This window comes from Gigantopelta aegis, chromosome 12 (genome assembly GCF_016097555.1).
Source record: "Gigantopelta aegis isolate Gae_Host chromosome 12, Gae_host_genome, whole genome shotgun sequence".
Lineage (NCBI taxonomy): Eukaryota > Metazoa > Mollusca > Gastropoda > Neomphalida > Peltospiridae > Gigantopelta > Gigantopelta aegis.
The window spans coordinates 48,219,438-48,246,937 of NC_054710.1; the positions used below are offsets into that span (position 1 = coordinate 48,219,438).

At 40.0% G+C, this 27,500-nt stretch overlaps 3 protein-coding genes across 3 annotated transcripts in view; all 3 read right to left on the reverse strand.

Annotated features, from left to right (window-relative positions):
• LOC121386845 (ephrin type-B receptor 1-like) overlaps positions 1-13,233 on the reverse strand; it is a 28,791-nt gene extending 15,558 nt beyond the window's left edge. Inside the window, exon 1 of the mRNA XM_041517863.1 lies at positions 12,988-13,233. Coding sequence (XP_041373797.1) covers positions 12,988-13,057 — 70 coding nt within the window. The 5' untranslated portion in view covers positions 13,058-13,233. The remainder of the gene's footprint in view (positions 1-12,987) is intronic.
• A 559-nt stretch (positions 13,234-13,792) lies between these two features.
• LOC121386720 overlaps positions 13,793-27,500 on the reverse strand; it is a 21,560-nt gene continuing 7,852 nt past the window's right edge. Inside the window, exons 3-4 of the mRNA XM_041517714.1 lie at positions 27,035-27,106; positions 13,793-14,426 (exon numbers count right to left, since the gene is read on the reverse strand). Coding sequence (XP_041373648.1) covers positions 14,227-14,426; positions 27,035-27,106 — 272 coding nt within the window. The 3' untranslated portion in view covers positions 13,793-14,226. The remainder of the gene's footprint in view (positions 14,427-27,034; positions 27,107-27,500) is intronic.
• On the reverse strand, positions 14,506-16,096 carry LOC121386719 (cysteine-rich, acidic integral membrane protein-like). The gene has a single exon (XM_041517713.1). The coding sequence runs from the start codon at positions 15,804-15,806 to the stop codon at positions 14,604-14,606; it is 1,203 nt and encodes a 400-aa protein (XP_041373647.1). The 5' UTR covers positions 15,807-16,096; the 3' UTR covers positions 14,506-14,603.

A 27,500-nucleotide genomic window follows, 5' to 3' on the forward strand; every position in this document is an offset into this window, starting at 1 on the left:
AATGGAAGCAAACTAAGGACTGACCCTTTAAAACACGCAGAAACCCGACGCCCCTATGCGAAACAAACCTCAGGGGCCGACCCAGGAAATATTTTAGGGAGAGGACCAAGAGCAAGAGGGCACATGAAGAAACTACCTGAAAAGGACACCTCATGACTGGACTCGAGAATAATCAAACTAAAGCAACAGATTTAGGGAAAACAAATGTGTATTTTAGACACAGTAGCTGGTCGTCGATGATTGTCGAAATATTACACACAGTCATCTCCCCACTACAACATATAAACAAAGGGGAGGGCTAAAGGTCACTCGAGCTAGGATTACACTAGCTATTAGGCCTATGTGTCTTTTTCTGAATAAATCGCTAACCAGATGGTTCTAGACGGCCTACTTTGTTGCCATGCGCCTTAATTAAAACGGATGCTCCCTTGCCATATTATACCTTTATCATCATATCCAGACAAATAAATCAATGCAGTCTTTATGTTCACAACAATACATTTAATTCTAGAATAATATTAGTTTCTCTTTACTGTAAACGGAAATGCGGTCTCGTCATTCCTCGGCATATCTCGGTATTTCCGATTGATCACGAACTGGGACCGCGTTAAGTCGAGTTTATTGTTCTAAGCTGCTTACCTCCAACACACGGCGTAAGAAGAATCATCAGTAGTCATCTAGATCTTCCTTCACAGACCAAACTACTGAACAATTACACACAGGCCCGTTTTTCTTCTTTTTTTTAGTTATTGTTTTATTATAGCTCTGCGGAAAATCAATAGCCATGACAGCGGTGCTACTAAACACAGGTCGGGATCATTTGTTGGCGGGAAAAACGCGTGTTGGAGAACAATGGCGCGAAACGGATGTAGTCGCAGACGTCAGGAGTCGAGGGATTACACGAGTGAAATGTATACGTGAGACGTGACTGACTAGCGACTTGTAGTGTTACAGTTCCACGAATACATATAGTCCCCGTGGACGTCGAGCTGGTTCTTAAAGATGGGTCGAAGTTACAAAGCGTTACGTCTTAGACGCGCGTAAACTACATACATTTACTACACCTGCGTTTAAAAGGACACTCCTGAGTTTGCTGCACTATAAGATGTTTCCGACTAATAAAATATTTCTACGATTAAACTTACATATTAAATATATTTTCTTGTTTATAATATCAGTGTCTGTATATTCAATGTGTTTCTGGTCGTCTTAATATTTGTAAGAAGCCCAAACTGGATTTTGTTTTCAAATAATATCGTACGTACGAAAAAAAAAACATATATGGGAAAAAAAGAGAAATTTAATCTAGTACAAATATTAGAACTATCAGAAACACGTTTAATATACAGCCACTAATATTTTATGCAGAAAAAACCCCATTTGATATGTAATTACAATCGTCGATAACAACTTAAACAATGCAGCAAACTCAGCAATGTCCCTTTAAGTAAAACCAAACCCAAAACAGGCTTCGTAAATTCGGCCCCGAGTCGTTAAAGACGTCGGCCGACCCACTTAGAGAAACGACCAGAGACCTCGCATGACGTGCCCTGATCGAGGATCGAACCCTCTCCATTGATCCACTTAGAGAAACGACTAGAGATTTCGCATGACGTGCCCTGATCGAGGGATCGAACCCTCTCCATTGATCCATTCTCTGACTTTTTTCCCGTCCCAACCGGAAGGAAAGAGTAAGGGAAACTATTAACGTGCCCATATCCACCGAAGGTTCAGGCACGTCCATCCTGGGCACGAGTTCTGATATGCGCCAGATCTCCTGTCCAGGAGAGAAAGGGGATTTTAATTGAAGGGATACATTTAATTTAAAATACATTTAGTAAATTAAAAATATATTAATAGTAATCTATCGATCTAGGATCGATATTTGTCGGTGGGCTCATTGGGCTGTTTCTCGTTCCAGAAAGTGTACCACGACTGGTATATCAAAGGCCGTGGTATGTGCCATCATGTCTGTGGCATGATGCATATAAAAGATCATTAATTCACAAATGTAATGGGTTTTCTCTCTAAAACTATATGTCAAACTTACAAAATGTTTCACATCCAATAGCCGATGATTAATAAATCAATGTGCTCTAGTGGTGTCGTTAAACAAAACAAACTTTAAGTTTATCTTATGAACTAGATCCTTTCTGAGGTAAAACGTATATATATAAAAGAGTAGTGTTGGCAGTTACTGTAGCTAGTGGAAATTCCTCAATTAGCGCAGTTGGTAGAGCGCTGGATTCTCGTAATGAGAGTCCGTGGTTCGAATCCCCTCAGTGGAAGTTCATTTATCTGTTACATTTGAAGCCGACGTAGGTACTGGTTGTGGTCTTAACACAAAAATACAATTATAATCCAATCAGAACCCGCGACTCCCCGTAGTCCACAGCTTTGGGACGTAGCTTGACTTTGGTGTGTGTGTGTGTGTGTGTGTGTGTGTGTGTGCGTGCGTGTGCGTGTGCGTGTGTGAATCTATGTAGATGTGTTGGTACCAAATGCTCCAACTGGCAGTAGCTATCGAGCGTTTCCCTGTTATTTCAGTTGGCAGAGCGATGAACTCTCGTACCGAGAGTTCGTGGTTCGAATACCTCTATGGAATTTGATATATTTGTTACATAAATTAGTAGCCCGTGTAAAGGCAGTGGATTTGTTTTATTCTCCAAACGTCAACACCATACCGAGATATTATTATTAATCACTGAATCGGCAATAAAAACATATCACCCCATGCGATCATTTGTGGATCAGCCACTACCTACAAAACAAAAATAGATTTAAAAAAAAGGAGAATTATGGTTGTTCCATTACCTGTATCTAGCACTGAACTTTATAAAACATTTTAAATTAACGAATTACCATCGGGGATATTGTTCAGTGTTACTGCAATATCGATAGCTACTGTATTGTGTCGCATAATCACTATTAAACCGAACTGCTTTTAACTTCAACCTGCTCCCTATGAATTATTCATGTTCAAAGGGACTGGTGTAGAAACATCCCAGGTACCTGTGTTTGCCGTGTGAATTATGTTCTTGTTTGTCAACCCTGCCACCTAGCGACCAGTCGTAACAAAAACAAAAGTACAAAAAAACAATCGTGGCATCAAGTCTGTGGGTGATTGCTACTGCAGAAGTGCTTACGTGGCTTATATGGAACTAGAGCAGAATAAACGGATGCAAGTCGATTAACGTTAATGTCCATTTTTGTATTAAAATGCATATTGGGTTTACAGTGATATCGTAACACTAGAACTGATAGCTATTTCACAATGGTCGTTTCAGAATAGAGGTGACGGGCCGCATGCAAGGCAATTAGGTTTTTATTCCTTTTTTGCATAAAATGCTTATTAGGTTCTGAAAAAAACACCCCTGAAAGGCAAGGGCGGACCCAATAAATATATAAGGAGGGGACCAAACGGGAAAGGGCACTTCAATAAACCGTATTCCATTTTAAAATCGTATCTCCACATTGGGCAGAGTCGAAATGAGGTTAGACAAAGTTGTGAATGCTTCCATGATCCACAATCAAGTTGAGGACTGCCACTCTTAAGACTAGCTCAGAAAACCCAAACACAAAATAGAGCTCAATGAAATACTGGTATATACAGCTGTGATGGCATGCACTCATGAATCACTGTAAACACAGTGACAATAGCAGGTGTTCGCGAAAAGTTGAGCATATCCTGCACCACCATTGGCACGCGTCCATAGTTGAAATGTGCATGATTTTTCACCAGAAAAATTAAAAAAGCATGTAGAAAATGAAAATAGGATATTGCATCACACATCATTTTAATTGGTAATGCGTCATATTGTAAAATGGACAAAGCGTGTCTGCCATAACGTTTGAAGGCTTCCAGGAGTCCTTGGGTGTTATAACCCTGATCAAACAACTTCTTTACCAGAAAGATATGTCGGTCTTTAAAATCGGCATATGACGAGCATGCCTTAATTAAAGCCGCACACCATAGTTCCATCCAGCGAAAATAAATTATAATTTGGTTAATCTACAAACCTGTAACACATTTAGATCACGTTTTTATCAAATGGAGTGAAAAAGCAGGTTTTATATCGATAAATACCATGGGAATCCCCATGTCCCAATTGCTTGAAATAATTTTGAAAGTTAGTATTCTGATGTCACCGGTAGATGTCGCTCGAAGCACAACAATGCCTACGTCACGACAAATTTCACAGACTTGGGGTGCGTTCGTTTCACCTCTCCTGGACATGTTCCAACTGTTCTTTCCTGGTTGTATCCCCTCTCCAGATATCGTAAGGCTTAGCAAAATTATTGGTTTTAAGGGTTTGTAACGTTTTGTATTGAGACACTTACTTGTCTGAACTTTATTATTACTGAAAATGAACAACAACAAATCGGATGTTGATTGCGCGAACCGTGCACGAGAAAACAAACCAACCAAAATGATAACGGTCACGTGATATACCAACGTCTGTGACATTGAAATGGAAATATCCCCTCTAAAAATAGATTGGACCTCGCTTGCTTAACGGTTTTTTCTCGACAGAACGTCTTGTGAAAAAATGCAAAAAATGCATTTTGTGGTTTTACAAACATCAGGATTACCAAAAAGCACTCCAGGTGAATGGAAATGTGTATTCTAAATAATAAAATGTAAGTAAAGTGCAATTTTATTTGTGAAAAATGGGGTTTAATAGCGAAAAACAACGCCGTAATGGTTAACAAATAGCCGTAACTAGGGTGTGTCCCTTTAACGTATATTAGAAGTTGCGAAATACAGACACAAAAAACCCAAAACCTAATCAGAAGGAAACAAGTTGGTAGAAAAGGGGGATCTTGAGATATTTATGGCAGACGGGTTCCGGTGGTCTCGTCTTTTGGATTCGCCTGTGAAAGCAATGTTTGTTTAATTAACCGGCCTCGGTGGTGTCGTGGTTAAGCCATCGGACTACAGGCTGGTAGGTACAGGGTTTGCATCCCAGTACCGGCTCTCACCCAGAGCGAGTTTTAACGACTCAATGGGTAGGTGCAAGACCACTACACTCTCTTCTCTCTCACTAACGACTAACAACTAACAGCTAACCCACTGTACTGTCCTGGACAGGCAGCCACGATAGCTGAGGTGTGTGCCCAGAACAGCGTGCTTGAACATTAATTGAATATAATCACGGAAATAAGATGAAATGAAAATTGTTTAATTATACTCCAGCGCATTTTCAACTGCGGTCACGTAGGTCTTATATATACAATACTAACAGTAGTAGTAGTTGTTATTGTAGCAGTAGCAGCAGCAGCAGCAGCATTAGTAGTAGTAGTAGTAGTAGTAGTAGTAGTAGTAGTAGTTGTAGTTGTTGTAGTTGTTGCAGTAGTTGTAGTTGTTATTGTAGCAGTAGCAGCAGCAGCAGCAGCATTAGTAGTAGTAGTAGTAGTAGTAGTAGTAGTAGTAGTAGTAGTTGTAGTTGTTGCAGTAGTTGTAGTTGTTATTGTAGCAGTAGCAGCAGCAGCAGCAGCATTAGTAGTAGTAGTAGTAGTAGTAGTAGTAGTAGTTGTAGTTGTTGCAGTAGTTGTAGTTGTTATTGTAGCAGTAGCAGCAGCAGCAGCATTAGTAGTAGTAGTAGTAGTAGTAGTAGTAGTTGTAGTTGTTGTAGTTGTTGCAGTAGTTGTAGTTGTTATTGTAGCAGTAGCAGCAGCAGCAGCAGCATTAGTAGTAGTAGTAGTAGTAGTAGTAGTAGTAGTAGTAGTAGTAGTAGTAGTAGTTGTAGTTGTTATTGTAGCAGTAGCAGCAGCAGCAGCATTAGTAGTAGTAGTAGTAGTAGTAGTAGTAGTTGTAGTTGTTGTAGTTGTTGCAGTAGTTGTAGTTGTTATTGTAGCAGTAGTAGCAGCAGCAGCAGCATTAGTAGTAGTAGTAGTAGTAGTAGTAGTAGTAGTAGTTGTAGTTGTTGCAGTAGTTGTAGTTGTTGCAGTAGCAGCAGCAGTAGTACTAGTAGTAGTAGTGACAGCAATAGTAGTAGTAGTTGCTGTTGTTGTTGTAGTAGTAGCAGCAGCAGCAGCAGCATTAGTAGTAGTAGTAGTAGTAGTAGTAGTAGTAGTAGTAGTTGTAGTTGTTGCAGTAGTTGTAGTTGTTATTGTAGCAGTAGCAGCAGCAGCAGCATTAGTAGTAGTAGTAGTAGTAGTAGTAGTAGTTGTAGTTGTTGTAGTTGTTGCAGTAGTTGTAGTTGTTATTGTAGCAGCAGCAGCATTAGTAGTAGTAGTAGTAGTATAGTAGTAGTAGTTGTAGTTGTTGTAGTTGTGCAGTAGTTGTAGTTGTTATTGTAGCAGTAGCAGCAGCAGCAGCATTAGTAGTAGTAGTAGTAGTAGTAGTAGTAGTAGTTGTAGTAGTTGTTGTTGTAGTTGCAGTAGTTGTAGCAGTAGCAGCAGCAGCAGCATTAGTAGTAGTAGTAGTAGTAGTTGTAGTTGTTGTAGTTGTTGCAGTAGTTGTAGTTGTTATTGTAGCAGTAGCAGCAGCAGCAGCATTAGTAGTAGTAGTAGTAGTAGTAGTAGTAGTAGTAGTTGTAGTTGTTGCAGTAGTTGTAGTTGTTGCAGTAGCAGCAGCAGTAGTACTGTAGTAGTGTGACAGCAATATAGTAGTAGCAGTAGCAGCAGCAGCAGCAGCATTAGTAGTAGTAGTAGTAGTAGTAGTAGTAGTAGTAGTAGTTGTAGTTGTTGCAGTAGTTGTAGTTGTTATTGTAGTAGCAGCAGCAGCAGTAGTAGTAGTAGTAGTAGTAGTAGTAGTAGTTGTAGTTGTTGTAGTTGTTGCAGTAGTTGTAGTTGTTATTGTAGCAGTAGCAGCAGCAGCAGCATTAGTAGTAGTAGTAGTAGTAGTAGTAGTAGTAGTAGTTGTAGTTGTTGTAGTTGTTGCAGTAGTTGTAGTTGTTATTGTAGCAGTAGCAGCAGCAGCAGCATTAGTAGTAGTAGTAGTAGTAGTAGTAGTTGTTGTAGTTGTTGCAGTAGTTGTAGTTGTTATTGTAGCAGTAGCAGCAGCAGCAGCATTAGTAGTAGTAGTAGTAGTAGTAGTAGTAGTTGTAGTTGTTGTAGTTGTTGCAGTAGTTGTAGTTGTTATTGTAGCAGTAGCAGCAGCAGCAGCATTAGTAGTAGTAGTAGTAGTAGTAGTTGTAGTTGTTGCAGTAGTTGTAGTTGTTGCAGTAGCAGCAGCAGTAGTACTAGTAGTAGTAGTGACAGCAATAGTAGTAGTAGTTGCTGTTGTTGTTGTAGTAGTAGCAGCAGCAGCAGCAGCAGTAGTAGTTGTTCAACAGCAGCAGCAGCAGCTGTAGTAGTAGGAGTACTGGTGTAGTAAATCTGTCATACACATATACACAGTGTTAACTTCCTACGGGAGATTGGTGACTGTTAAGTTCACTACTCGTACCAGTCTCGGATGTTTATATCGATGGACTGTCCACTGCACCGGACGAAGATGATTACCAGTGTATCGATCTGGGAGACAATCTGGCCTTTTGCCCCCGGGTCTTCCTTGTTGGGTTTCGTCTGCACCAAACTCGTGGGCTTGATCAACGTCCCAGCGTTAGATTTACAAATTATCTTTAAATGTTCACTTGAACAGACTGGGGAAGCCCTTTTGGTAATGTAAATCAAATATACCAGGTTACGTATTAGGCTTGTTTCTGTTACAGTTTTGTATCTGGGACATAGTCGTGCGGGCTCCCATTTTTGTAGGGGTGGGGTGGGTGGTGAGGTCCGATGGGGTGGGGGTGGGCAGGCTGATTTTTGCCCGAATTAAACGAAGATGTTCGAATTTGGATAACCACATTTATTCATATTAACATTATTTCCAAACAGCTATATATGGTTACAGACGAATCTCTACATGTTTTGACATGGATTACAACTAATATTGTGGGTAGAATGATGAAAATACACGGTGAAACTTTTTCAGGCAAGTTCATTTTGCACGACTAACTCTATCTTTTTCGCTCGAATTTGAGGATGATTTGCTCCAACATTGCTCCCCCACCCCCGCCGTCTCGTACGCTTATGATCTGGGGTGTGGTAGGTACAGGGCAGTTATGAGACGAGGCAGAGATGGTAATTTTGGTGATGAAAATTCTGATCTTTATATTTTCTAAATTCCTAAGATGCATCGTCGTAGGATCGAACCACCTCAATGGACCCATTCTCTGATTGGGGGTTGTCCCGTTCCAACCTGTACACCACGACAGGTATATCTCTTCTTGTCTGTCTGTCTGTCTGTCTGTCTGTCTCTCTCTGTCTCTCTCCCCTTCTTTCTCTCTATGTTTGTCGATCTCTGTCTCCCCCTATCTCTGTCTCTCTCTGGGTTTTTTTTTTTCTTTTTTTTTTTTTTTTGGGGGGGGGGGGGGGCGGGACGTAGCCCAGTAGTACAGCGCTCGCTCGGTCCTATCTCAATATCTGTGTGGTCCTTAGCCATATGTCTGACGCCATATAACCGTAATTAAAATGTGTTGAGTGCGTCTTTAAATAAAACATTTCTTTCTTTCTCTCTGTTTTGGTTGACCCATTATCTCACTAAATTTCCCCTGTCCCAGTCAGTGCTCCATAACTAACTATGGTATATCAAATGCCATGGTATATGTTGTCCTGTCTCTGAGACTGTATGTACTATCAAATATTTGACATCCAATAGCCGATGATTAATATATCAATGTGCTCTAGTGGTGTCGTTAAACAAAAGTCAAAACGACGCCAATAGAGCGCATTGGTTTAATAATATTCGGCTATTGGATGTAAAACATTTGGAAATTTGAACATATGGACTTGGAGAGGAAATCCGTTAATTTGTTTCAATTAGTAGCAGGGGATCTATTATATACACCATCCCACAGACAGGATAGCACACACCACGGATATTTATATATCAGTCGTAGTGCACTGGCTGGAACAAAACATAACCCAATGGGCCACCGACAGGGATCGATCCTAGTCTGACTGCACATCAGGTGAGCGCTTTACCACTGGTCTACGTCCCGCCCTTCTTAATTAAGACACATTTTAACTTTTATCTCATGTATAATGTGATAAGATAACGGCGTATGTTGGTCACAGCTGGCACACAGTGTAATCACTATGTGCTTGTTAAGGCGGGTATTTGTGGGGGGGGGGTGAGGGTGGGGGGGGGGAGGGGGGGGGGGGGGGGGGGGGGGGGGGGGGGGGGGTAGTGGGAAAGGGTTGCGGGTGCGCGACTGAACGTAGAATAAATTAAATCTGGATATTGATCGAGCGAGCCGTCCACAGCTGAATGTAATTAGTGTATGGCAGTATTCACTGTCACCGCGTTTGGCGATGAAAGCGGCGTTAACTCTATGAATTATTGCGCGTTTACTTTGCGAATGGCCCGTCAATTGCCTTAATGTGCAGAACGGGTAATGTGCAGAACGCCGAGTTTGGATTCATCGTCTAGCAAGGCCGGGGTTCAGTTGTACCGTTGGGAGGGATCTAGCCTAGTGGTACAGCGCTCGCTTGAGACGCGCTAGGTTTAGAGTCGATCCCCGTCGGTGGGCCCATTAAGCTATTTCTCGTTCCAGCCAGTGCACCACGACTGGTATATCAAAGGCCGTGGTATGTGCTATCATATCTGTGAGATGGTGGATATCAAAGATCCCTTGATACTAATGGAAAAACATAGAGGGCTTCGTCTCTAATGCACACTGATTAAGTAATAATCGGCTGTTGGATGTCAAATATTTGGTAATTCTGACACGTAGTCATCAGAGGAAAGCCACTACAATTTTACTAATGCCGCAAAAGATCTTTTATTTGCACATTCCCACAGCCAGGAAAGCACATACCACGGCCTTTGACAAGTTGTGGTGCACTGGTTGGAACGAGAAAAACCACAATCAATTGAATGGATCTACCGAAGTGTTTCCATCCTGCAACGCAAGCACCTCAAGCGAACACTCAACCTCGGGTTTCTTCTCTAAGACTATATGCCAATATTACCAAATGGTTGACATTCAATAGCCGATGATTACTAAATCACCGTGGTGCCGTTAAAAATAACACTGTTTTCATGGTCTAGTGAGCCGCGGACTTTAGTTACTCTTTGTGATGGTACTGCATTTGGGTCACTGGTTTAACACGGGTGGGCACTAGGTTCGAATCCCGGCAGGTCTACCGACTTGAATGCTGAAGTTAGTTTGTTTTGTTGTTGTTGTTTCACTTGTTGCTGAGTATACCGATGATTTATGATTTTAAAGCAATATTAGTCATTAAACCTAGTCCTAGCTGGATCTAACACAAACACCAGGACGACACCAGAAATTAACCAGTTCCATGTTGAAAGTTGACAAAACTAATAACGAATTGTCATTCCACTGAAAGTGTCGCACCACACCACGTATATATCACAGATTGTCTATACGAAAGGAAATTCATGTTTGTTTAATGGGACTTTCTTACACACTTCGTTGGTGAGAACATCATGCGTCTTCATGATATCACACGCCAATAGCACACACGTGTTTAAAGACATACGCTTGGCTGCTTCTAGATGATAATGCGATTTTAGCGCTAAGACACATACACATACATGTACGTAAACTGCAAGCGCAAATGCTGTAAACAGGTTTTATTAGCTTTTTTTCACGATATGTAAGAAATAGAATACAACATTCGTGTCCATTAGATACCATTTATCTTACAACTCGTAGTTTAAAGGCATATCCAACTTGCTTTAACTCGTTAGATACCCTTTAAAACAACACGTTATAAGATAACTCATGTAGTATTCCCTATATAACACCTTTAAAACAACACGTTATAAGATAACTCATGTAGTATTCCCTATATAGCACCTTTAAAACAACACGTTATAAGATAACTCATGTAGTATTCCCCATATAGCACCTTTAAAACAACACACCTTTAAAACAACACGTTATAAGATAACTCGTGTAGTATTCCCTATATAGCACCTTTAAAACAACACACCTTTAAAACAACACGTTATAAGATAACTCGTGTAGTATTCCCTATATAGCACCTTTAAAACAGCACGTTATAATATAACTCGTGTAGTATTCCCTACATAGCACCTTTAAAACAACACGTTATAAGATAACTCGTGTAGTATTCCCTATATAGCACCTTTAAAACAACACGTTATAAGATAACTCGTGTAGTATTCCCTATATAGCACCTTTAAAACAACACGTTATAAGATAACTCATGTAGTATTCCCTATATAACACCTTTAAAACAACACGTTATAAGATAACTCATGTAGTATTCCCTATAGAACAACACGTTATAAGATAACTCATGTAGTATTCCCTATATAGCACCTTTAGAACAACACGTTATAAGATAACTCATGTAGTATTCCCTATATAGCACCTTTAAACCAACACGTTATAAGATAACTCATGTAGTATTCCCTATATAGCACCTTTAAAACAACACGTTATAAAATATCTCATGTAGTATTCCGTATATAGCACTTTTAAAACAACACGTTATAAGATAACTCATGTAGTATTCCCTATATAGCACCTTTAGAACAACACGTTATAAGATAACTCATGTAGTATTCCCTATATAGCACCTTTAGAACAACACGTTATAAGATAACTCATGTAGTATTCCCTATATAGCACCTTTAAACCAACACGCTATAAGATAACTCATGTAGTATTCCCTATATAGCACCTTTAAAACAACACGTTATAAAATATCTCATGTAGTATTCCGTATATAGCACTTTTAAAACAACACGTTATAAGATAACTCATGTAGTATTCCCTATATAGCACCTTTAAAACAACACGTTATAAGATAACTCATGTAGTATTCCCTATATAACACCTTTAAAACAACACGTTATAAGATAACTCATGTAGTATTCCCTATAGAACAACACGTTATAAGATAACTCATGTAGTATTCCCTATATAGCACCTTTAGAACAACACGTTATAAGATAACTCATGTAGTATTCCCTATATAGCACCTTTAAACCAACACGTTATAAGATAACTCATGTAGTATTCCCTATATAGCACCTTTAAAACAACACGTTATAAAATATCTCATGTAGTATTCCGTATATAGCACTTTTAAAACAACACGTTATAAGATAACTCATGTAGTATTCCCTATATAGCACCTTTAAAACAACACGTTATAAGATAACTCATGTAGTATTCCCTATATAGCACCTTTAAAACAACACATTTAAAACAACACACCTTTAAAACAACACGTTATAAGATAACTCATGTAGTATTCCCTATATAGCACCTTTAAAACAACACGTTATAAGATAACTCACGTAGTATTCCCTATATAGCACCTTTAAAACAACACACCTTTAAAACAACACGTTATAAGATAACTCGTGTAGTATTCCCTATATAGCACCTTTAAAACAGCACGTTATAATATAACTCGTGTAGTATTCCCTATATAGCACCTTTAAAACAACACGTTATAAGATAACTCGTGTAGTATTCCCTATATAGCACCTTTAAAACAACATGTTATAAGATAACTCGTGTAGTATTCCCTATATAGCACCTTTAAAACAACACGTTATAAGATAACTCATGTAGTATTCCCTATATAGCACCTTTAGACTAAGGTTATTAGTCGACTAACATATGGTAATTGCGACACTTGGTTTAGAGAGTGAGAAAAGTGAGAGTGAGAAAAGAAACACGATGCCATGAAATCTCTACTTCCTTTTCCCCTTGGCAGCAAAGAACCTTTTACACGTGTGCATTTCCCCATGCACGGGGTAACACATACCACTGCTTTGTAAAGTGTATTCGAAGACAGATAGCTGACTGTGATGCGAGATTCTAATCCGTTTGTCACTCTCTAAGGTTGGGAATAGTAGGACCATGACACGCGCGCCATCATGACTGCAAACCAATCGATCTGTTTACATGGCAATGAACAAGTGGGTTGCGCGATCGGCCAGAATAAGCGCGAAAACAAAAACGAGAAAACGTTAGTCTCCCTTACCTTCTTCCTTCCCCCAAGCAGACGACAGGATGACGAGCACCAGCACGTGCACCGATAGCAGCAGCTCCATCCGGTCAGCATTCGGGAGTCACGCGCACCCTAGAGTCAGCATTGGAAAGTGACGTCTGATCCACCCTCATCAGATACTGTTGTGGCAGATATCGGGCGAAAAGTAGGTCGCGTTGTAAGCATCGATCGGAAAGGTTGTCTGGAGATGGAACCGTCTGCCATTTACAGTGATGCTGACACCCCCCCTGCAGCTGTTAATCGATTGCGCCAGGGTAACGGAATGGACGGTCTGACGTGAGGAGATAAGGGGTGATGATTGAATGGGGATCGAAGTGCTAATTGAAGTTGTTGTTTTTTCTCTCTCTCTCTCTTTTTCTTGTTGTATGGTACATAACTCTTACAGAGTCGTGATTTGGTGTTTTGATATGGCAGGCTATAGAACATATGGACATAAATAGACAGAAATCATAGAATCTGATGTCTGTGTAATATGAATATTGTAGAAGACAAGTGCCATTTTATCTTGGTCTGCCCGTTTTACAGTACTATACGTTAAAGTTTTTTATTTAACGACACCACTAGAGCACATTGTTTTATTAATCATCGGCTATTGGATGTCAAACATTTGATAATTTGATTCGTAGTCTTCAGAGGAAACCCGCTACATTTTTCATTAGCAACAAGGTATCTATTATATGTACTTTCCCCCAGACAGGACAGTACATACCACGGCCTTTGATATGCCAGTCATGGTGTACTGGCAGGAACGAGAAATAACCCAGTGGGCATATATACAGAAGAGTTTATTTAGATAAAACTGCCACATCAACAACAACAACAACAACACAAATAACAAAAAACCCCGAACAACAACAGCAACAACAACAAAACAACAACAAAACAAAATCCCCAAAACAAACAACTACAATGTAACAAACAAAGCTACAAACAAACAAAACATCAAACAAACATTGTTGGTTAACATAAATTTGAACTTAGGATGGATGAAGTGGAAACTCTTCCCATCCCAGTTTTAAACACTGACATTGCTTTTCACAAACTTAACTAAGGATCATTTAATGTTTTAGCATTTTATTACGATACATCCAGTTAGTTGACTACTCTACATAATAAGTTTTGAAATTAGGTAAGCCTATTTGTCACGTAATGTATTTGGTCCATCGAAACACATGAATCTTTTCTAAGAAGTCCAGGAGGTCTGACGTAAAGCTAAGCCAGCATAACGTCATCATTTCCGTTCGTGTTTTCCCAAGCATAGCCTTCTTTAGGTGGGCATGGCGCTGTTCGTCTTTGATGCCGTTCTGCCTGACGTTGACCTTGACCTTCATGTATGGGTTGCGCCTGTGGTGGTTGCTGCTGTAGTTGCATTTGCGGGTGATGTTGCATCTGTACAGGGCGGTTACGATTAACTGAAAAAAGAAAAAAAACAAGAGACAACACAATAAACGAACAATAACACCGAACAACCTCATAACAGCAAGAAAAAGAAAAAAATCCCCCCCCCCCCCCCAAAAAAAAAAAACAATTAAAAAAAAACTTGCACTGGCGTAGCCATGGGATCACACCTCTAGTTTTCTCGCCATCTGTTACAGGGCACATCTCTTTTGTGTGTGCACGCCATCTGTTACAGGGCACATCTCTTTAGTTTCCTCACCATCTGTTACAGGGCACACCTCTTTAGTTTCCTCACCATCTGTTACAGGGCACACCTCTTTTGTTTCCTCACCATCTGTTACAGGGCACACCTCTTTTGTTTCCTCACCATCTGTTACAGGGCACACCTCGTTTGTTTCCTCACCATCTGTTACAGGGCACACCTCTTTTGTTTCCTCACCATCTGTTACAGGGCACATCTCTTTTGTTTCCTCACCATCTGTTACAGGGCACACCTCTTTCGTTTCCTCACCATCTGTTACAGGACACATCTCTTTAGTTTCCTCACCATCTGTTACAGGGCACACCTCTTTCGTTTCCTCACCATCTGTTACAGGGCACACCTCGTTTGTTTCCTCACCATCTGTTACAGGGCACACCTCTTTAGTTTCCTCACTATCTTGTACAGGGCACACCTCTTTAGTTTCCTCACCATCTGCTACAGGGCACATCTCTTTAGTTTCCTCACACTCTGTTACAGGGCACATCTCTTTTGTTTTCTCGCCATCTGTTACAGGGCACACCTCTTTAGTTTCCTCACAATCTGTTACAGGGCACATCTCTTTAGTTTCCTCACCATCTGTTACAGGGCACACCTCTTTAGTTTCCTCACAATCTGTTACAGGGCACATCTCTTTTGTTTTCTCGCCATCTGTTACAGGGCACATCTCTTTAGTTTCCTCACCATCTGTTACAGGACACACCTCTTTTGTTTCCACACCATCTATTACAGGACACACCTCTTTAGTTTCCTCACCATCTGTTACAGGGCACATCTCTTTTGTTTCCTCACCATCTGTTACAGGGCACATCTCTTTTGTTTCCTCGCCATCTGTTACAGGGCACATCTCTTTAGTTTCCTCACCATCTGTTACAGGGCACATCTCTTTAGTTTCCTCACCATCTGTTACAGGGCACACCTCTTTAGTTTCCTCACCATCTGCTACAGGGCACATCTCTTTAGTTTCCTCACCATCTGTTACAGGGCACACCTCTTTAGTTTCCTCGCCATCTTTTACAGGGCACATATCTTTTGTGTGCACACCATCTGTTACAGGGCACACCTCTTTAGTTTCCTCACAATCTGTTACGGGGCACATCTTTTTAGTTTCCTCGCCATCTGTTACAGGGCACATCCTTTAGTTTTACTCGCCATCTTTTACAGGGCACATCTCTTTTGTGTGCACACCATCTTTTACAGGGCACACCTCTTTAGTTTCCTCACCATCTGTTACAGGGCACACCTCTTTAGTTTCCTCACCATCTGTTACAGGGCACATCTCTTTTGTTTCCTCACCATCTGTTACAGGGCACATCCTTTAGTTTCCTCGCCATCTTTTACAGGGCACATCTCTTTTGTGTGCAGACCATCTGTTACAGGGCACACCTCTTTAGTTTCCTCACCATCTGTTACAGGGCACATCTCTTTTGTTTTCTCACCATCTATTACAGGGCACACCTCTTTAGTTTCCTCACCATCTGCTACAGGGCACACCTCTTTGGTTTCCTCACCATCTGTTACAGGGCACACCTCTTTTGTTTCCTCACCATCTGTTACAGGACACACCTCTTTAGTTTCCTCACCATCTTATACAGGGCACACCATCTGTTACAGGGCACACCTCGTTTGTTTCCTTTCAAACTGTTACACGGCTCACGGAGTATATTTGAACTGTTAGAGCGTACGACCAGATAAAAATTCGAGTGGCCGAAGCGCTCGAATCTGTCATTTATGTTCCCACAAGAAAACGTTGAAGGAAGGAAATGTTTTAATTAACGACGCACTCAACACATTTTATTCACGATTATATGGGGTCGGACATATGGTTAAGGAAAGTAAAGTTTGTTTTATTTAACGACTCCACTAGAGCACATTGATTTGTTTTTTTATCTTATCATCGGCTATTGGACGTCAAATATATGGTCATTCTGACACTGTTTTTTAGAGGAAACTCGCTGTCGCCACATAGGCTACTCTTTTACGACAGGCAACAAGGGATATTTTATTTGCGCTTCCCACAGGCAGGATAGCACAAACCATGGCCTTTGTTGATCACTGGTCGGTGCAAGTGGTTTACACCTACCCATTGAGCCTTGCGGGGAACTTACTCAGGGTTTGGAGTCGGAATCTGGATTAAAAATCCCATGCCTCGACTGGGATCCAGACGCAGTACCTACCAGCCTGTAGACCGATGGCCTAACCACGACGCCACCGAGACCGGTATATGATTAAGGACCACACAGATATCGAGAGAGGAAACCTGCTGTCGCCACTTCAAGGGCTACTCTTTTCAATTAGTGGCAAGGGATCTTTTATATGCACCATCCCACAGACAGGATAACACATACCACGGCCTTTGATATACAACTCGTGATGCAATGGCTGGAACGAGAAATAGCCCATGAGCCCACCGACGGGGATCGATCCTAGATTGACCGCCCATCAGCCGAGCGCTTTGCCATTGGGCTACATCCCGCCCACAGAAAATGTTGAATTTTAGAAAATGTTGAATTTTAGATAATCAAATACGGCATGTCCAGCTTTCTGAGCTCAGTAGCAGGGAAACGTTTGGGGATCATGTCCACCTTTCTGAGCTCAGTAGCAGGGAAACGTTTCGAGATCATGTCCAGCCTTCTGAGCTCAGTAGCAGGGAAACGTTTGGGGATCATGTCCAGCTTTCTGAGCTCAGTAGCAGGGAAACGTTTGGGGATCATGTCCAGCTTTCTGATCTCAGGAGTAGGGAAACGTTTGAGGTTCATGTCCAGCTTTCTGAGCTCAGTAGCAGGGAAACGTTTGGAGATCATGTCCAGCCTTCTGAGCTCAGTAGCAGGGAAAGGTTTGGAAATCATGTCTAGCCTTCTGATCTCAGTAGCAGGGAAACGTTTGGGGACCATATCCAGCCTTCTCAGCTCAGTAGCAGGGAAACGTTTAGGGTTCATGTCCAGCTTTCTGAGTTCAGTAGCAGGGAAACGTTTGAGGATCATGTCCAGCTTTCTGAGCTCAGTAGCAGGGAAACGTTTGAGGTTCATGTCCAGCTTTCTGAGCTCAGTAGCAGGGAAACGTTTGGAGATCATGACCAGCCTTCTGAGCTCAGTAACAGGGAAACGTTTGAGGTTCATGTCCAGCTTTCTGAGCTCAGTAACAGGGAAACGTTTGAGGTTCATGTCCAGCTTTCTGAGCTCAATAACAGGGAAACGTTTGAGGTTCATGTCCAGCCTTCTGAACTCAGTAACAGGGAAACGTTTGAGGATCATGTCCAGCTTTCTGAGCTCAGTAGCAGGGAAACGTTTGGGGTTCATGTCCAGCCTTCTGAGCTCAGTAGCAGGGAAACGTTTGGAGATCATGTCCAGCCTTCTGAGCTCAGTAGTAGGGAAACGTTTGAGGTTCATGTCCAGCCTTCTGAGCTCAGTAGCAGGGAAACGTTTGGGGTTCATGTCTAGCATTCTGATCTCAGTAGCAGGGAAACGTTTGGGGATCATGTCCAGCCTTCTGAGCTCAGTAACAGGGAAACGTTTGGGGATCATGTCCAGCCTTCTGAGCTCAGTAGCAGGGAAACGTTTGGAGATCATGTCCAGCCTTCTGAGCTCAGTAGCAGGGAAACGTTTGGAGATCATGTCCAGCCTTCTGAGCTCAGTAGTAGGGAAACGTTTGAGGTTCATGTCCAGCCTTCTGAGCTCAGTAGCAGGGAAACGTTTGGGGTTCATGTCTAGCATTCTGATCTCAGTAGCAGGGAAACGTTTGGGGATCATGTCCAGCCTTCTGAGCTCAGTAGCAGGGAAACGTTTGGAGATCATGTCCAGCCTTCTGAGCTCAGTAGCAGGGAAACGTTTGGGGTTCATGTCTAGCCTTCTGATCTCAGTAGCAGGGAAACGTTTGGAGATCATGTCCAGCCTTCTGATCTCAGTAGCAGGGAAACGTTTGGAGATCATGTCCAGCCTTCTGAGCTCAGTAGCAGGGAAACGTTTGGAGATCATGTCCAGCCTTCTGAGCTCAGTAGCAGGGAGACGTTTGGGGATCATGTCCAGCTTTCTGAGCTCAGTAGCAGGGAAACGTTTGGAGATCATGTCCAGCCTTCTGAGATCAGTAGCAGGGAAACGTTTGAGGTTCATGTCCAGCCTTCTGAGCTCAGTAGCAGGGAAACGTTTGGGGACCATGTCCAGCCTTCTGAGCTCAGTAACAGGGAAACGTTTGGGGATCATGTCCAGCCTTCTGATCTCAGTAACAGGGAAACGTTTGGGGATCCTGTCCAGCTTTCTGAGCTCAGTAGCAGGGAAACGTTTGGGGACCATGTCCAGCCTTCTGAGCTCAGTAGCAGGGAAACGTTTGGTGATCATGTCCAGCTTTCTGAGCTCAGTAGCAGGGGAACGTTTGGGGACCATGTCCAGCTTTCTGAGCTCAGTAGCAGGGAAACGTTTGGGGACCATGTCCAGCTTTCTGAGCTCAGTAGCAGGGAAACGTTTAAGGTTCATGTCAAGCTTTCTGAGCTCAGTAGCAGGGAAACGTTTGAGGTTCATGTCCAGCTTTCTGAGCTCAGTAGCAGGGAAACGTTTGAGGTTCATGTCCAGCTTTCTGAGCTCAGTAGTAGGGACACGTTTGAGGTTCATGTCCAGCTTTCTGAGCTCAGTAACAGGGACACGTTTGGGGATTATGTCCAGCCTTCTGAGCTCAGTAGCAGGGAAACGTTTGGAGATCATGTCCAGCCTTCTGAGCTCAGTAGCAGGGAAACGTTTGGGGATCATGTCCAGCTTTCTGAGCTCAGTAGCAGGGAAACGTCTGAGGTTCATGTCCAGCTTTCTGAGCTCAGTAGCAGGGAAACGTTTGGAGATCATGTCCAGCCTTCTGAGCTCATTAGCTGGGAAACGTTTGGGGATCATGTCCAGCTTTCTGAGCTCAGTACTAGGGAAACGTTTGGGGATCATGTCCAGCCTTCTGAGCTCAGTAGCAGGGAAACGTTTGGGGATCATGTCCAGCTTTCTGAGCTCAGTAGCAGGAAAACGTTTGGGGATCATGCTCCCCGCGGACCATGTTTTATATTTACATTTCGCCCCGTAACACGACTCACAGACAGTGTGGGTGCCCACACAAAAATAAGTGTGTCCTCCAATCTGAACAATTACGAAATATCCAGGGGGGGGGGGGGGGGGGGGGGGGGGGGGGCAGGGCGGTGGCGGTGGTCTGGAGTTGCATTACAAACCATTATTTATTAGAACAATGTCGGTTTTTTTTCTTTTTTAAATTAAATAGACATTCACAATATTTTATTTTTTATTACAGAAATTTCTTTGTTATTTACATCAAGTATTTGTTAACAACATTGAGAAACAAAATAAAACAAGCATTCTGAGAGTACTGCTAAAGCAATACATGCTCCCTAAGTCCCTGACCGCAGTCATGCTGGTCACGTGACGGTTAGAGTGAACTAACTTGGGGTGGAGTGGTGACGAGCTTCACGTGACTTTCGAGGACGTGTAAAGTCTAGCATATCCGACCGGGACGGGACGGAACACAAGCGAAGTGACAATGTAATTAAACATTCAAAACTAAATTTACAGTGAATAAATTAATCAAGTGCATAGGCGTAGTCTGGATGGGGTGTGTGTGTGTGTGTGTGTGTGTGTGGGGGGGGGGGGGGGTGATACACACATACACACACACGTACATATATACTCTGTCAAAAAAGAAAAAGAAACGCATAGGTGATAGGGAAAGAAGAAAAGTGTTTGATTTTACAAAATAATTTTTTTTGGTACAATGCTGCTGCATGCCCAAATGCACCCTAAATCAAATTTAACGCACGTTGTGACACGTTGTGCAACAATTGCAGGAAATCGGCGTGAAATGGTCAGATTTTGGTTAATGCACGTAAAACTCGGGAAAAAGATTGGGGTAGTGATGGGTATTTAAAGCGGCAATGCTCGCAATGATGCGTCATTTCCATTTCGACGTAGACGAGTTACAAGATGCCAAGACTAAGCCTGCCGAATCAAACATTGCAATAGGGCGCCTCCAGTTAGATGAATCGCAGTCAGCAGTCGCACGCCACATGAACGTCCATCAGAGCATCATTTCACGTCTCTGGGACAGGTACCAGCAGTTTCAATCAGCTGAAGACCGGCCCAGAAGTGGAAAACCTCGCATAACAACTGCAGCACAAGATAGCTACATCCGGGCTCTGCACTTGCGTCACTGAACTGCTACAGCAACGAACACTGCTGGACGCATACCTAGTTTGAGAAGGGCATCTGCACAAACCAGTCGGAACCGACTTTGAGAAGCTGGTTTACGGGCTAGGAGACCGTATGTTGGGTCCGTCCTGCGACGTCAACATCGACATTTTGACGTCGTGATGGACGACAACGTGTTTACAGACGCCGCAATGAACATTTTGCCAACAACTGCATCGCCCAAGTTGACAGATTCGGTGGAGGGAGTGTCATGATGTGGGGAGCCATCTCATACACCGGCAGAAGTAAAATTGTGTTCGTACAAGGCAACCTGATAGCTGTACGCTACAGGGATGAAATTCTTCGCCGTCACATGCTTCCCATTTTGGATCGACAGAGAGAACTCTTTTAACAGGACAATATGCCAGGCCGCATACGGCACGTGTAACAATGGATTTCCTACAGAATGAGAACATTAATGTGCTGCCATGGCCATCACGATCGCTAAATCTCAACCCCAATGAACATCAATGGGACGAACTGGACAGACGTATACGCCAGCGTGACCCGAAGCCTCAGACGCTTCCGCAACTGCCACATGCACTGCAGTAAGAAAGGACTAGGATTCCACTTGCCCGGATTCAGAGACTCATTCAGTCTATGCCAAAGAGATGTCACGCAGTAATTGCTGCTGCTGGTGGCCACACAAGGTACTGATTTCAGCGCCCCCGTGCGACGCTGTTTGGTGACGAAAACGCCTCCACTGCCGTCAGTCCATAGCAAGAACATTGTCACATACTCATGTCAAATTTGACTTTGATACGATCATAAATAACGAAATTATTCCACTTTGTATTAAAGAGATAATTGCATGAAGATTTCGCCTATGCGTTTCTTTTTTGACAGAATATATTTCCTTTTTATATTATTGTCAGACTATTCTTTAATAAATGTACTACACTATATCAGTGGCCGATAAATACCATTTATCTTACAACGAGTTGTTTTATATTATTGTCGGACTATTCTTTAATAAATGTACTACACTATATCAGTGGCCGTTAAATACCATTTATCTTACAACGAGTTGTTTTATATTATTGTCGGACTATTCTTTAATAAATGTACTACACTATATATCAGTGGCCGTTAAATACCATTTATCTTACAACGAGTTGTTTTATATTATTGTCGGACTATTCTTTAATAAATGTACTACACTATATATCAGTGGCCGTTAAATACCATTTATCTTACAACGAGTTGTTTTATATTATTGTCGGACGATTCTTCAATAAATGTACTACACTATAACAGTGGCCGTTAAATACCATTTATCTTACAACGAGTTGTTTTATATTATTGTCGGACGATTCTTCAATAAATGTACTACACTATATCAGTGGCCGTTAAATACCATTTATCTTACAACGAGTTGTTTTATATTATTGTCGGACTATTCTTTAATAAATGTACTACACTATATATCAGTGGCCGTTAAATACCATTTATCTTACAACGAGTTGTTTTATATTATTGTCGGACTATTCTTTAATAAATGTACTACACTATATATCAGTGGCCGTTAAATACCATTTATCTTACAACGAGTTGTTTTATATTATTGTCGGACGATTCTTTAATAAATGTACTACACTATATATCAGTGGCCGTTAAATACCATTTATCTTACAACGAGTTGTTTTATATTATTGTCGGACGATTCTTTAATAAATGTACTACACTATATATCAGTGGCCGTTAAATACCATTTATCTTACAACGAGTTGTTTTATATTATTGTCGGACGATTCTTTAATAAATGTACTACACTATATATCAGTGGCCGTTAAATACCATTTATCTTACAACGAGTTGTTTTATATTATTGTCGGACGATTCTTTAATAAATGTACTACACTATATATCAGTGGCCGTTAAATACCATTTATCTTACAACGAGTTGTTTTATATTATTGTCGGACGATTCTTTAATAAATGTACTACACTATATATCAGTGGCCGTTAAATACCATTTATCTTACAACGATTTGTTTTATATTATTGTCGGACGATTCTTTAATAAATGTACTACACTATATATCAGTGGCCGTTAAATACCATTTATCTTACAACGAGTTGTTTTATATTATTGTCGGACGATTCTTCAATAAATGTACTACACTATAACAGTGGCCGTTAAATACCATTTATCTTACAACGAGTTGTTTTATATTATTGTCGGACGATTCTTCAATAAATGTACTACACTATATCAGTGGCCGTTAAATACCATTTATCTTACAACGAGTTGTTTTATATTATTGTCGGACTATTCTTTAATAAATGTACTACACTATATATCAGTGGCCGTTAAATACCATTTATCTTACAACGAGTTGTTTTATATTATTGTCGGACGATTCTTTAATAAATGTACTACACTATATATCAGTGGCCGTTAAATACCATTTATCTTACAACGAGTTGTTTTATATTATTGTCGGACGATTCTTTAATAAATGTACTACACTATATATCAGTGGCCGTTAAATACCATTTATCTTACAACGAGTTGTTTTATATTATTGTCGGACGATTCTTTAATAAATGTACTACACTATATATCAGTGGCCGTTAAATACCATTTATCTTACAACGAGTTGTTTTATATTATTGTCGGACGATTCTTTAATAAATGTACTACACTATATATCAGTGGCCGTTAAATACCATTTATCTTACAACGAGTTGTTTTATATTATTGTCGGACTATTCTTTAATAAATGTACTACACTATATATCAGTGGCCGTTAAATACCATTTATCTTACAACGAGTTGTTTTATATTATTGTCGGACTATTCTTTAATAAATGTACTACACTATATATCAGTGGCCGTTAAATACCATTTATCTTACAACGAGTTGTTTTATATTATTGTCGGACGATTCTTCAATAAATGTACTACACTATAACAGTGGCCGTTAAATACCATTTATCTTACAACGAGTTGTTTTATATTATTGTCGGACGATTCTTCAATAAATGTACTACACTATATCAGTGGCCGTTAAATACCATTTATCTTACAACGAGTTGTTTTATATTATTGTCGGACTATTCTTTAATAAATGTACTACACTATATATCAGTGGCCGTTAAATACCATTTATCTTACAACGAGTTGTTTTATATTATTGTCGGACGATTCTTTAATAAATGTACTACACTATATATCAGTGGCCGTTAAATACCATTTATCTTACAACGAGTTGTTTTATATTATTGTCGGACGATTCTTTAATAAATGTACTACACTATATATCAGTGGCCGTTAAATACCATTTATCTTACAACGATTTGTTTTATATTATTGTCGGACGATTCTTTAATAAATGTACTACACTATATATCAGTGGCCGTTAAATACCATTTATCTTACAACGAGTTGTTTTATATTATTGTCGGACGATTCTTTAATAAATGTACTACACTATATATCAGTGGCCGTTAAATACCATTTATCTTACAACGAGTTGTTTTATATTATTGTCGGACGATTCTTTAATAAATGTACTACACTATATATCAGTGGCCGTTAAATACCATTTATCTTACAACGAGTTGTTTTATATTATTGTCGGACGATTCTTCAATAAATGTACTACACTATATCAGTGGCCGTTAAATACCATTTATCTTACAACGAGTTGTTTTATATTATTGTCGGACTATTCTTTAATAAATGTACTACACTATATATCAGTGGCCGTTAAATACCATTTATCTTACAACGAGTTGTTTTATATTATTGTCGGACGATTCTTTAATAAATGTACTACACTATATATCAGTGGCCGTTAAATACCATTTATCTTACAACGATTTGTTTTATATTATTGTCGGACGATTCTTTAATAAATGTACTACACTATATATCAGTGGCCGTTAAATACCATTTATCTTACAACGAGTTGTTTTATATTATTGTCGGACGATTCTTTAATAAATGTACTACACTATATATCAGTGGCCGTTAAATACCATTTATCTTACAACGAGTTGTTTTATATTATTGTCGGACGATTCTTTAATAAATGTACTACACTATATATCAGTGGCCGTTAAATACCATTTATCTTACAACGATTTGTTTTATATTATTGTCGGACGATTCTTTAATAAATGTACTACACTATATATCAGTGGCCGTTAAATACCATTTATCTTACAACGATTTGTTTTATATTATTGTCGGACGATTCTTTAATAAATGTACTACACTATATATCAGTGGCCGTTAAATACCATTTATCTTACAACGAGTTGTTTTATATTATTGTCGGACGATTCTTCAATAAATGTACTACACTATATCAGTGGCCGATAAATACCATTTATCTTACAAGGAGTTGTTTTATATTATTGTCGGACGATTCTTCAATAAATGTACTACACTATATCAGTGGCCGATAAATACCATTTATCTTACAACGAGTTGTTTTATATTATTGTCGGACGATTCTTCAATAAATGTACTACACTATATCAGTGGCCGTTAAATACCATTTATCTTACAACGAGTTGTTTTATATTATTGTCGGACGATTCTTCAATATATTATTGTCGGACTATTCTTCAATAAATGTACTACACTATATCAGTGGCCGTTAAATACCATTTATCTTACAACGAGTTGTTTTAGGACATACCTGTTATAAAAATAAATAAATAAAAATAACGAATGATTATCTCACCAACGGGTGGGTAAGAAACCAAATTCTAACACACCCGATGATGAGAACATCATTCGTTAATCATCATATCACATGCTAATAACACGAATATGTGTGATAACAATTTAAAAACATGCTGCTATTAGGTGATGACCAGGTCACAAATGACATACCATCCAATGAACAAGACAAACAACACATGATCGAAATAGATTTCTTATACACCTGTTGGTGAGAAGATCATTCGTTACTTTTGATAACACATATACGTGTGATAACAATTTAAAGACATGCAATTGGCTGCTCCTAGGTGATGACCAATGACGTACCATCCAACGGAAAAAAAGTACGGTCGAATCGATCACTTTGTGACGTACATTCTCGCTCTAGCCAGTGCACCACGACTGGTATATCAAATGCTGTGGCGTGTGCTATCCTGTCTTGTGGGATGATGCATATAAAAGATCACTTGCTACTAATGGAAAAACAAATGTAGCGGGTTTCCTCTCTAAGACTACATGTATCTGTAAAAATTGCCAAATGTTAGAAATCCAATAGCCGATGATTAATAGTCAATGTGCTCTAGTGGTGTCGTTAAACAAAACAAATTTTAAACTGTGACGTACAAATTAACCTGAAATTGACTTGTCTGTGACGCACAAATTAACTATAACCGCTAAACACAGGTTTAAGTTGGAAGAGGCGTTTAAATGTATTTTAAAACTGTTTTCTGAAGATATGTAAGAAATAAAATATTCCAATTTATCTTACAACTCGTTGTTTAAAAACGTATCCAACGAGCGATCAGTCTTTGTATACGTGTTTAAACAGCCCGTAAGATAAATGATATGTAACGGACACGAATGTAGTATTCTCTATTTACCTGTGACATATAAGTTAACCTTGAACTGATTAGTCTGTTTGAAACCTGGATTTTGAGGACATGTAAGAAATAGAATGCTACATTAAAATGTTGTTGTATTGTACTACATTTATCTTACAACTCGTTGGTTAAAAACGTATCCAGCTGGCTTTCGCTCGTTAGATAAGTGTTAAAACAACTCGATGTAAGATAAATAGTATCTAATAGACACTCGTGTAGTAGTCTCCATTTATAGGCGAAGGGAGGCAACTACATTATACTAACAAGACCTCAACAATTACCTTCCGGTTTGTTAAATTAGTTTTAATCGTAATTTGATTTAAATTTCATAATACAGGGGCGGATTTAAAAGGGGCCCAGGGACATTATGCAATCTCGATGCAACATCTTTAAATGAATGAATGAATGAATAAATAAATAAATAAATAAATAAAGGAATGAATGAATGAATGAATGAATGAATGAAGGAATGAATGAATACATAAAGAGATAAAAAATAAATAAAAATAAATAGATGTACCATAAAATAATTTAAGTTTAAAAAAATGAAATACTGCTTCTGAAATGATAAACTTACCTACAGGTAGAAGTGGTTGCGCCATGTTAAGACCTACAACGGTTTTCGAACGTTTGTCAAATGGATTTAAATCTGAAATATAACGGTAAGTCATGTTTGTTTAACGAAACCTCAACATAATATTCCTAAAGTTAAAATTGAAACTGTTGTTATATTAATGGCTTTGGCGGGGGTGGGGGTTGGTGGGGGAGAAGAGGCTGTTTGTTAAGAAGTTACGTAACGTTTACAAAGTTACCACTCATATCTATTCCTGAAGTAAAATTAACCCAATCATGACCATATTGTTGTTTAATGCTAGTGTCAGACTACCAACTGCCATGGCACAGTTGGCCAACTTTGTGCTGTCACGACGTCTACGATTGTCCAGTTGCTAGTCTGAGCGCCGTCACAACTCGATTCTAGTTAGCTGTTAATCGTAAGTTGGGAGTTGGGGAAATTACAACACAACCGTCGAGTTGGAAAACTT